This window comes from Hyposmocoma kahamanoa, unplaced genomic scaffold (genome assembly GCF_003589595.1).
Source record: "Hyposmocoma kahamanoa isolate Upper Pololo Valley unplaced genomic scaffold, ASM358959v1 94, whole genome shotgun sequence".
Taxonomy (NCBI): Eukaryota; Metazoa; Arthropoda; class Insecta; order Lepidoptera; family Cosmopterigidae; genus Hyposmocoma; species Hyposmocoma kahamanoa.
The window spans coordinates 7,679,036-7,690,747 of record NW_020654878.1 but is presented as its reverse complement, the minus strand read 5'-3'; the positions used below and the strand labels follow the sequence as shown (position 1 = coordinate 7,690,747).

Here is an 11,712-nt window from a genome sequence, read left to right as displayed (position 1 = left end):
TTTACAACGAGATACAAAGACCGTGTTTCTTCGTTTAGCAATTATGACCCCAAAAGCTCCAATTTCGCTAAACATTTACATTAAAAATATAAATTTTTTTGTGGAAAAGGATTACGTCTAAGGCTCAACTCACACTAGCGCAGAGTCGAAGCGTCCCGACGTGTCATGTTTTTCACCTATAGCATATTCATCTATATTTGCCCATTATTAAGGTACAAATTTGTGTTGTACAAACAAACACAAACTGGTACAAACTTGGGCGCCGTGAGGCGTCAGACGCCGACCACACTGTGATCCCGGCGCAGTAACGCGCATCGACGCGCGTCGCCAGGCGGTGTAGTTGAAAAACAGAACGCGACGCGACGCTTCGACTCTGCGCCAGTTTGAGTTGAGCCTTAGTCTTTCAGAACAGATGGGAATATAAAACACCACTAGAGGATGTATAAATAAATGCACTGAAATAAATACATTGAATGTACAGTTCTCACCTTTAATAATTCCGGTTATCTTCAAACTACGGCGGTGGTAGTGTCGTATCGTATATGTATATATGACATGACATTGCCCCCAGTTCTGCGTGTACTCGCGCAGATTCTATTCTACAGCACGCCCTTCCAGTGGAAGCGTCCGATACCATCCTATGCCGAGGTCAGTACCCAACTGCGCGCCTTCAGGCTCACTACTTAAATTTTTGTACGGGTTAAGAACGCTCAGCTTTTGTCCGGTGGCGCATTCCAAATGATCAGCGGTCAACTACAAAAGACTATCATACAAAAAAAGCGATCTTATTTTTTGACCCGGGGTCGAACATTCAACAACTCAATCAATGAATCAAATTTTGTCACAGTAAGGTACATTAAATCCTATTTAAAAAAAATCTAAGTTATTCTACGTAAATCCACCTTATTATAATCATTCAACTATTTATGATTACAATCAATCAATCAAAACTCAATTATTGATTACAATTATTAATGAAATTGTCAAATATGAAAATAAAGTAAAATTGCAAAAGATATAAAAATAAATTCACGAATAATATGTCAATAACTATTGGCAAATAATTACGTCAATGAGTAAAAAGTACTATTTGTTATAAAAGCTAACCGTTGTCTTCTATATTCATTAAAATTATTGATCAATCTAATCTGTTTTCGCAAATGATTATAAATTTTTGGCGCCATGAAATATGCAGCTTTACTAAATAGCGTAGTTCTGTGTTATTTTGTACACAACTTATCGCAGTGACGTGCTCGTGCAACGTTCTAAAACTTTTTAGGATGTTCTTTGATAAAAATTGAAACTCATGAGATGATACACATCGTCGGCTTAATTTAAAAATCGCGTAAGACCGTTTTTGGAGGAAATCTCTTTTTTGCTCTTCAAGCACAATATCGGACAATTAAAGCTTAAATATAATTTGTAGACCCTGTTTTAGTTATAAACTAAAGGTTTCTAGTTATTATACTTTGTCGAGTATATTTTTTGTGGTAGTATTTGTGTCTATAATTGCGCTAGTGTTATTTATTTGATTAAATTTGTGCGGAAGGAGAGCGGGAAAATTAACTGCATGGAAAAAATATTCAACAAAAGCGCAGCTATTTAGCACGAATTAATCTTCACTGGGTTCGCGGCGTAGTAATTTAATTTACTTCCATTTAATATAAGAACAGCAAATCACCGACTTTAAAGAAATAATGACAATATTACAATTTTACACGATTAGATTGTCAGAGACACTTCTAACCTTCAATTTGGATTGGAGTCATTGACATTAGTCAATGAGCAAGAAGCGACTCAACACACTGTTTAACACCTGTTTTACAGTTCTTGTTTGCAACTGTGCTATTTCTGTGACTCTATCGTAGTTCCGTATTTCCCGTCTTGCAATTCATTGATTTTGGACGCATGAAACGGGACAGAAAATCGGTATTCTTCATTGGCGTGAAAAAGATAGATGCTCAGTATATGGTATTTCATATGGGGTTAGGAAGGCGCCACAGGTAGGGTTACTTCGCCAGAGTATTGGAGGATTTTTTATTTAAAACAAGTGGATGTGGAGTACGTTGAATGAATAAAATAATGCTAAAATGTCGTTCATAATCAACGTTTCAACTGATGTGCGGCGAAGACACAACACTTCAATATCATAGGATAATAAACAACAGAGTGCTCTGACTACACAATGACAGAGTAGGGATAATATGAAAAAATAGTTACTATGGTTACCACATATAAATTTAAAAAATGTAAATAAAGACTAGGCTAAATAGCTTTGCCTTTCCGCAAGGACAAGTACATAACTTCAATAATTTCAACATCTCGACTGTATTTTTGTCTTTTATTTAATTTGTTTTTCATTTTAGAATACAATAATTATGAATAATAAGCGGATTGCCCCTGGGTCAAAGCACATTGAAATGTATTGTGCAACCAATAGCGACTTTGCTGGCAAAAAACCCCTGGGGGTTTTATGTTCACTTCTCAACTATGAATAAATATCATTGGTAAACAGTCAATATTATCTACCTGCCTAGCTCATTACCTATAGGTATAGACTATAGACTGTTACGTCTGTACACGGTACTGCGGTACTGATACTCTTTGACGAAATTCAACACTAAAACAAAGCACTATCACTATTGATCGTGTTTTGTTTGGAACAGTTTGGAACAGTTGCTGTGAGTGTATTTATCTATAGGTTGATGTCGTTGTTTATTATTGAGGTAATTTAAAAATGCACTTAAAAATAAAAATGTGAATATTTCCCACTCTGCCATGCTTTATGTTAAATGTTACTTAACTCAGCAACCTTGTGTTTTATCTTAAAATATTTTCCTATTAAACCACAAAATTAAAAGTTTAATTTCAGTGTAAAAGAATAAATATAAACAGATAATATATGGACACATAAGGTCAATAAGCAAAAACATAAAAGCATATTGAAGCTAATTAGTTACTAAGGCATTATTACATTATATATACTTAGATACAGTACAGAAATGAAATCGGTTAACAAGTCAGTATAACAATAAAGGCAAACTCAAACTTATGTAATTACGCTCAAACCTTCTAGACACTCAGATACAGAAGTGAAATGGTTAAATTGTTAAATCTCTACTTTCATTTTATCACAGTGAAAGGCTTGTGCTTGGATTATAGGCTTCTATTATTTAATGGTGTGATGAACAGGAATGACAATGGACTAATTAGTATTTCAGTAGTGAGCCATTTATTCAAGTCTTCCAAACCAGGTTTAATGCAGCTTCTACAGGTTGTCCCACGGCTATGGGGCACGGAGGGAAGGTAAATATTGTAAATAGAATAATTTCCTCAACGTCAAAGGTGCTTTTATTACAAGAAAGTAAAAAAAAAACACGAAGTACATTAAACAAATTGTTGTAACAATATGTTGAATTTTATAAACTCTCATATTAAAGGAAAACCAACTTATTAATTAATTTTGTCTACAATAAGCTTTGTTCGGAAATAAGGAATTTAATTTAGTTAAACTAAAGAATAATGTAGACTTTCCCTTCTACGAATCCCGTGATTTCTCGGAACTAATTATATTTGAATATGCCTATTATTTATTGAAATTTGTACAGTACATTGCATTGGCGACAAATTATTATTTATTTCCTGTTAAATATTTGCTACCAATTATTATGTTAAAAAGAAATAAAATGTCGTTGTGTTTCAATACGTACTTACATATTTAAAACATTAGCCATTTATAAAATAAACAAGAGACAACCTATATTATGGAATGTTTAGAAAATAAACTGTATAAAAAGAAATTTCTTTGATGACGAAATGGCTATATCTGTACTAAGAAAACGTTCATATTTTATGTAAATTAACTCCCTAAATTCCGATCACTGATAATAAGCCTCTCTCCTGAAAAGTTGTATATGGCCTTGTTACACTAAGAGTGGTTATACACTGCGAGTTTTAGCAGCGATCCAATCGCCTATAAATCCCAAGTGTAGCGATACGTGCAATCGCGCGTTTGTATCGATGCAGTCGCGCGTTTGGTTCGCGTTTGCATCGCTGCTTAAAATTGCGTGCATGTGTAAAGGTAGACGATTAGCGACTGCATCGCGTTTGCATCGCCGTATTTAACCGCTCGAAGAGTGCGATATATCGATTTAGTGCTCATCATCGTTTGCTCATTGTTTACGCTTCAATTATCAAAATTTCCGCATATTAATAACCGTCACTCAAGATTGAAGCTAAGGTTCAAGATCGTAAATCACTCAAGTGCAGCAATTCGATAACTCGAGACGGCATTGTCGTACAAAAACTTTATATTAGTACATTTCCTTTCAAATCAATTTCGTTTTATCCATCCTCCAGTAGAACTTCGTTAAAGAAATTATACATTTACTTTATTGTATAATGAACAGTATTGATTCATTTGACTATCTCTGTTAACTCAGGTGGTTAGCCGCTCACGCGATGCGCTCATCCTACCGCAAAATGGCGGCTATTTGGTTTCGCAAATTAGAAAAGGATTCAGTTTAAATACAAGTTTTTAAAAATAAAAATTATTGTTCTGCATTGCTAAATAAATACCCTCCGTGCTACAATAAAAACGTCTCAAATAAAATGCAGTAATACACCGCAAATCCTGCACTTAAAAAGCATTAATGAAATTTTTGGTGTACTTGGGTAAATATGATAATACTCCGTTTGAGTGGTTCTAATGTTTACCATGAAATTACTCCTTAAAGTATAGTTTATAAACATTTATATTCAGGGTAAACTTAAAAAACGCAACTTACGGTATGTTTTCAATAAATAAACACCGACATCACCAGCCCAAACAATAACACACACGATTGTCGTGACGTATTTTTGAAGTTGTTTATTTTTTTTAAATGACAGACCCAGACATTAAAAACTTTATGGTTTGCTAGAGTAGTTAACGAAATAGCAATTAGTATTAGTTCTTTTACCTGTTATAACTTCGATATCCGATAAATCGGTATAAAATCATCACCGGCACCTCTAGGTGTGGTATGCTTCCAGAGACGCATGAATCGCGTGAGCGGTTAGCACTGTATCAGCGGTAGAGCTTCTTGTGAAAGAGTTCGTCCAGGGCCGCCAAGCAAGTAATACCTTACCGCCCGGCGCACGACTCATTCATCCTAAAATGAAATGAAATGAAATTTTATTTGCTTAAAACATGGTGTGAAAGATGGAACGATTATTACAGAACACATGTTTTACCTGACTAGGCATGCAAAATGTTGCTTAAATTTAGTTTAATTGTAGCATTGTTATCGGACGTGTACAAGGAAAAATCAATTAATTAATTAATAACAACAGAATAATATAAACTATCAATGACAAATTATTAAATATGTTAGGGTCCTAAGAGACGTGAAATAAAAGTGGACTGTATTACAATAGGACTGGTATATTCGCCGTCTCAATCACACGTGTACTCGTTTGTAATAAATGAATAGGGGTCGACCGTCGCCGGTGACTGTCGATAAGGCGCTGCGCCGCTGCCGCTCGCCGTGACGTCACGCTCGCCGTGTCTCGTGCCGAGCGGCTATAAGACCGGTTCGCAACATGCTCCCCGGGTTGAAGTGTGAAGACTTCAAAGAACTGGAAGAGGGCAAATATTATTAAAGGCTCTACGTATGGTGCCTCTCTTAGTTTTTAACTCCGCGACTCTAGTGACTCCATCGCTGCCAGGGTAGAGCTGAGTGACTCGTCCTAAAGACCACAGTAGTTGTAGCAACGCCTTTTCTTTGACGAGAACAAGAGAGTCAAGTTTCAGCTCCTTAGTTGAAGTTCGTCATTTCGTCTTTTCTTGAAGCAATGTAACAACGTACTCCAAGGAAAAGCGCTTCCAAAAGTGTTGTTTCAGCAGCTCAATTCGTCTGAATCTCTCGATGCGGTTGATGTCCGTATCAGGAACCTGCGGCTGAGGAACGGACATAAGTGAGCGTCCAATTAAAAAGTGAGCAGGAGTGAGAGCGGAAAAATCTAAGGGATCAGTGGAAAGAGGGGTGAGGGGACGAGAATTTAGTACAGCCTCTATTTGAGTGAGGCATGTAGCCATCTCCTCATAGGTCAAATTAGTTAATGGTAACAAGCGTCTAAGGTGATGTTTTGTAGAACGAACGGCTGCTTCAGCTAAACCATTGAAATGGGGTGTATAAGCCGGCACGAATTTAAATTCGATGCCTTCTTGAGCAATGCGATCTTCTAGGTCAGACTGTACGAGGAATTGAGCTAGCTCGTTACAAGTACCAACGAAATTGGTACCGTTGTCAGACGTGATGCTTTCAGGCTTGCCGCGACGTGAAACAAAACGATTTAAGGCGGCTATGTACGCTTCACTAGATAGAGCCATAACGAGTTCGATTTGACAGGTTTAAATCGAATTGCAAATAAAGATTGCCCAAAAAGACTTTATTAGTTTGCAACCTCTATTCTTTCGGCCGGCAATTGTAAATAAATCTTTGAAAATAGACTCGGGTAGATCCTGTTTCACGCTAACGTTGGGCATTTTTGGCCAAAAAGCTTCATTTTTGATAAATAAGGTGGCCCCGACCACCATAACGATGAATCGCTGATAAGGTCAGCCTTCAGCCCTCGAGAAACAAGATCCGCCGGATTGTCCTTCGACGTATAACTCTCCGTGCTCTCCTGTATTCCATGCACACGGTTGCGAACAAAACTTTTAAGATTAGTAGGTGATGTATATAACCACCCTAATACAATCATTGAGTCACACCAGAATCTGCAAATGGCGATGGATACAGAGATAAAGCCGATAATACTTTGGTACACAGCCTAGCAGCCAGAAGAGCCCCGAGTAGTTCGAGACGAGGTATTGTTGTTGGCTTTATTGGCACTACTCTACTCTTCGAGATCAAGAGGTGCACCTTGACTGAACCTAAGGTATCTACGGAACGAATGAAGAGGCAAGCCCCAAACGCTCGTTCTGATGCGTCTGAAAAAACATGAATTTCATGGAAAACAGGGTCATTTGTAAAAACCCAGCGAGGAACCTGTAATCGGTTAAGAAGGGGTAACGTGTTGGCAAATCACAGCCATAGTTGTTGTATCTCTTGTGAGACCTCTTCATCCCATGAACATTGTTCGATCCACAACCACTGCATCATTTTGGCTTCGACAACACACGGTCCCACGAGGCCCAGTGGGTCGAAAATTTGACTGATGACTGAAAGTATGTGTCGCTTAGTTACCTTTTCACGAAGTTCAATATTTATAGAATACGATAGGATGTCTGAATCGCAGATCCAGTTTAAACCTAAAGTTTTTGATGAAGCATGAATGTCACTGTTTGAGATATCTAAGACGTTGTCTTATTGACAGAATAAAGGCGTAATTTGATGAAGAATTTCTAAACTATTTGACTGAAATTTTCTTAAATTGAATTTGGCGGTTTTTAAAGTAGTTATGACTCCTTTGCAAAGCTTCACAGTGTTTTCAATAGTTGACGAACCGCCTCAATAATCATCAACGTAAAAGTCACGTTGAATTGACTGTTTCACGTCACTATCGACAGCACTGGAAACCAAACTGACCAGACACTGAGCGGCTAAATAAGGCGCAGATGCTGTGCCATATGTCACTGTATTAAGCGTGTATGTTTTTAAAGGCTCTGATGAATCATACCTAAACACAATTGTTGAGAGAGCGTTGAGCGGGATTGAGTTCAATCGCTCTATACATTTTTTCTACGTCTCCGGTTACGACGTATTTGTGTTGACGAAAACATAATAATATAGAGTAAAGGTCTTCTTGTACAGTTGGACCGATCATCTGGATATCATTAAGTGACAAACCAGAGCTAGAAGTTGCAAGCATCAAAGACTGTACGAAGTTTTGTCGTAAGGCTGGACTCACGGATGACACAGCTAGAAGAAGGCTCCTTATTTTCGGTCATGTGACCTCGGCTTTCATATTCGTGCATGAACTCTATGTACCTATCTTTAAAGACAGGCTCTCTATGAAACTTACGCTCCAATGATAAAAAACGCTTCCTTGCCATTTGAAATGAATCGCCTAAGACTGAAGGATTCTCCTTCAGCGGCATAGTGACTATCCGCTCACGCGATACATGCAGCCATAGACGCATACCACACCAAGAGCTGCCGGTGATGATTTTATACCGATTTATCGGATATCGAAGTTATAACAGGTAAATGAACTAATATTAATTGCTATTTCGTTAACTACTCTAGCAAACCATAAAGTTTTTAATGCCTGGGTCTGTCATTTAAAAAAATTAACAACTTCAAAAACACGTCTCGACAATCGTGTGTGTTATTGTTTGGGCTGGTGATTTCGGTGTTTATTTATTGAAAACATACCGTAAGTATGTTACGCAACCCTAATACAAGTAATACGTCGAGTAAGCACCGCCCCAATTCAGTATGGACAACGACCCATTATTGCACGAGGCGCGGATGCAGCATAACGTGACCGGCTGACGACATCAATCACCTCATCGTGGCTATTTTAAAATTCATAAAAATTCATTCTTGTACCTACCATCGGTCGAGTCTCATATTTTTATTGTATTGTAATTTTAATTATACTTTATTAAATAAAATAAAATAAAATTGATTTTTTTGGATCTTCCGCTGCAAAACCACATAATTGGCGCAGTTGGTAGGATACCCGCGGGTCGGTATTGGGTATTTAGAGTAAAATCATCGCACTTTTACACCCCTAAGCCGCCCGAGCGGCTATCAAGTCGCGTTCCTGGTACTCGAACCTACAACGGATTGCAGCAGAAGAGAATTCAGACATCAATTCAACCAGAAAAAGATACCAGATATTATGTTGTAAGTACCTTGAATCTTTCAAGTTCTTGCTTCCTTTATTTCCTAGTGTTCTTTCCTTTATTCTTATTTTATTCCGTATCTATAAGTATTTGTGTAGACATTTTTTAGTAGTGTTAACGTAAATTTTCAATATTTTTCATCCGAAGGCTTCACGAAATAGTAGTTTAAGAAATAATAGGAATAGTTGGGTGGACGCGAATAGACGTATATCCGTAGATTACCGGGAAACTGATAAACTGGTGATGGCTGACGATCTAGACATTACCTTTAAATCCTTATACCAGTGCCCGCATTTGATGGCAATCTTCACGTTTTAACACGATTCATAAACATATGCGACCAACTGGTTATCGCGCATTTTAAAACGATTCCAGGGAATGAATTAAAAAATTTGGCCATTATTAATGGCATATTGAATAAAATCACGGGCCCTGCGTCCAGACTCTAGTGGGCTTCTTAGACTTAATTCTAGTGGGCTTCCGGAAAGTTGAAATGGTATACGAAAAGCTTTAATAAATAATTTCGCTGACCATCGTGACAAAACTGCACTATATAATTATTTATCTATGCAGACCCAAGAATCGAACAGTCGACAGGAGTTCTATGAACGGTGCCAAAATTTATGCAGTACCATAATGACATATGTCAGCCTCCACGAAAGCGTAGACACTACAATTGAAGCTAAGCGCACCCTTTATAAAAAACTGACTTTACAGGCATATCTACGCGGTTTGAAGGACCCGTTAAGGTGTAGGGTTAGATGCATGCGCGCAAAAATTAAGACAGGCCTTTTTATCTACCCACCTGAAGCTAAGTACGTAATAGTCCCAATTATACAAAAAACATTTAAAAATTCGGCTATGAATCTTATAATTTCTAAACGTGAATTAGAAAATGTTAGGGAATACTTAAGGCAACAAGACATAATCAATAAATACCATGATGGTAAAACCAACCATCGCGGCATTAACGAAACCTATCTAACATTATCTCATAAGTATTATTGGCCGAAAATGCGGGAGCAGATAGTGAAATTTATTAACGAATGCACGGTTTGCGGTCAAGCTAAATATGATCGCAACCCCATTAAACAACAGTACCGTATAGTTCCTCCAGCAACTAAGCCATTTGAGTTCGTTCATTTAGATTTATTAACGATTCAAAGTGAGAAATTCTTAACTATTGTAGATGCTTTTTCCAAATATACACAGGCCTATTACCTGAGAGACGGAACAGCTCTCAGCGTAATACAAGCATTATTAAGATACTGCACTCATCATTTAATACCTACAACTTTAGTAACGGATAATGGCCCCGAATTTAGTAACCAACTCTTTGCCGAATTCACGAGGTTATATAAGATACAACATCATTGTGTCGCACCTCACGCTCCTAACGAAAACGGAATCGTTGAGAGATTCCACTCAACCATTTTAGAACATATTCGAATCCTAAAAATTGATAAGAAATCCGAATCAGTAATAAACCTAATGCCGTACGCCCTTCTGGCTTATAGTGACACCATACACAGCTTCACTAAATGTAGACCGATTGAAGTGGTAACAGGTCACTTTGATCCCCGGGATCCCCTTGATATAGATCTCTCAGCACATCTATTACAACAGTATATAACTAATCACCGAGATAAGATGTGTAAAGTATATAATTTAATTCAGGAATCTGGTACCTCATGTCGACAGGAATTGACAGACAATCGAAATAAGGGTCGTGAACATGAAGTTGAGTGTTCCCCCAAGCAACAGGTTTTTGTACAGAACCCACTTGCGTCCCGTCAAAAACTTGCTCCTCGCTATACTAAGGATGTTGTTATGGCGGATCTACCTATTCATATATACACTAGGAAGAAACGTGGTCCTGTCGCTAAATCTCGACTAAAAAGGATACCTAAAAGCGCTCAATTGTTGCAGGATCCTCTTGACCCTTCCTGCAACCAGCTCTAACGCAGGAAATAAAACTTGAGAATCTGGATGATGGACCCGGTGTATTACCATTTAAATTAGGCCCCACTAATATTATATCCAGCTACCATTCGTTTTTGCAATATGTCAATTTCCAAGATCTACAGAATAAAATAAATTCCTTAAATAATCAACTATTTAATATAAGTCCTGACCTTAATAATAGTACATCTTCACTGTTCGAACCCCATGTTAACTATTTGAAAAGTAAACTAAAAACTTTATCTAAACAATTATTAACCTTTGAAACTAATCGTGTTAGAAGAGGACTTATTGACGGTTTAGGGTCTGTAGTGAAAAGTATAACAGGCAACCTCGATTATACGGACGCGTTGCATATGACAAAGTCATTAGAGATCTACAGAGTAAAGAAAATTCTATTATATCCGAACTAAATGGTCATGTAAGTTTGCCTAAAGAATGGTCATCTCAATATTCAAAAATTATCGATAGTATAGTCTCTAATCAAAATAAGAAGAATTGATCATGTATAAAATAAGAAATAGTGTAGCTACCAATGAATATGATTTAGTAAAGTACGCTCATTTAGCACAAGCATTTCTCATCATAGGAGATAATATAGATTTAGCATCTCAAGAGATAACAAAATTACAAAATAACCTGGCCTTCATTCGAAGTTCAACCATGAATCATTCCATTATTAGCCCAGACTCAATTCGAGATCTAAACAGTAAAGTCAAGGCGTTGTATGGCGAAGGCAGTATAATAGATTTAGAAATTAGAGAATATTATGATATAATTAAGTTAAGTTCTTATTACGTAGGAAATAGTATAGTAATAGTATATAAGTTTCCTATTATATTACCCCAAACCTATAATCTTTACAAATTATCTATTATACCCAATAAGAATCATGAGATCCTTACTCCGTT

At 37.1% G+C, this 11,712-nt stretch overlaps 2 protein-coding genes across 2 annotated transcripts in view; both read right to left on the bottom strand.

Moving 5' to 3' along the window:
- Positions 1-5,812: 5,812 nt before the first annotated feature.
- LOC113237984 lies at positions 5,813-6,373 on the bottom strand. Its single transcript, XM_026474701.1, has one exon. It carries the CDS (start codon positions 6,371-6,373, stop codon positions 5,813-5,815), a length of 561 nt encoding a protein of 186 aa, XP_026330486.1.
- A 137-nt stretch (positions 6,374-6,510) lies between these two features.
- LOC113237983 overlaps positions 6,511-11,712 on the bottom strand; it is a 12,283-nt gene continuing 7,081 nt past the window's right edge. Inside the window, exon 3 of the mRNA XM_026474700.1 lies at positions 6,511-6,763. Within this exon, the coding sequence (XP_026330485.1) occupies positions 6,511-6,763 (253 nt within the window). The remainder of the gene's footprint in view (positions 6,764-11,712) is intronic.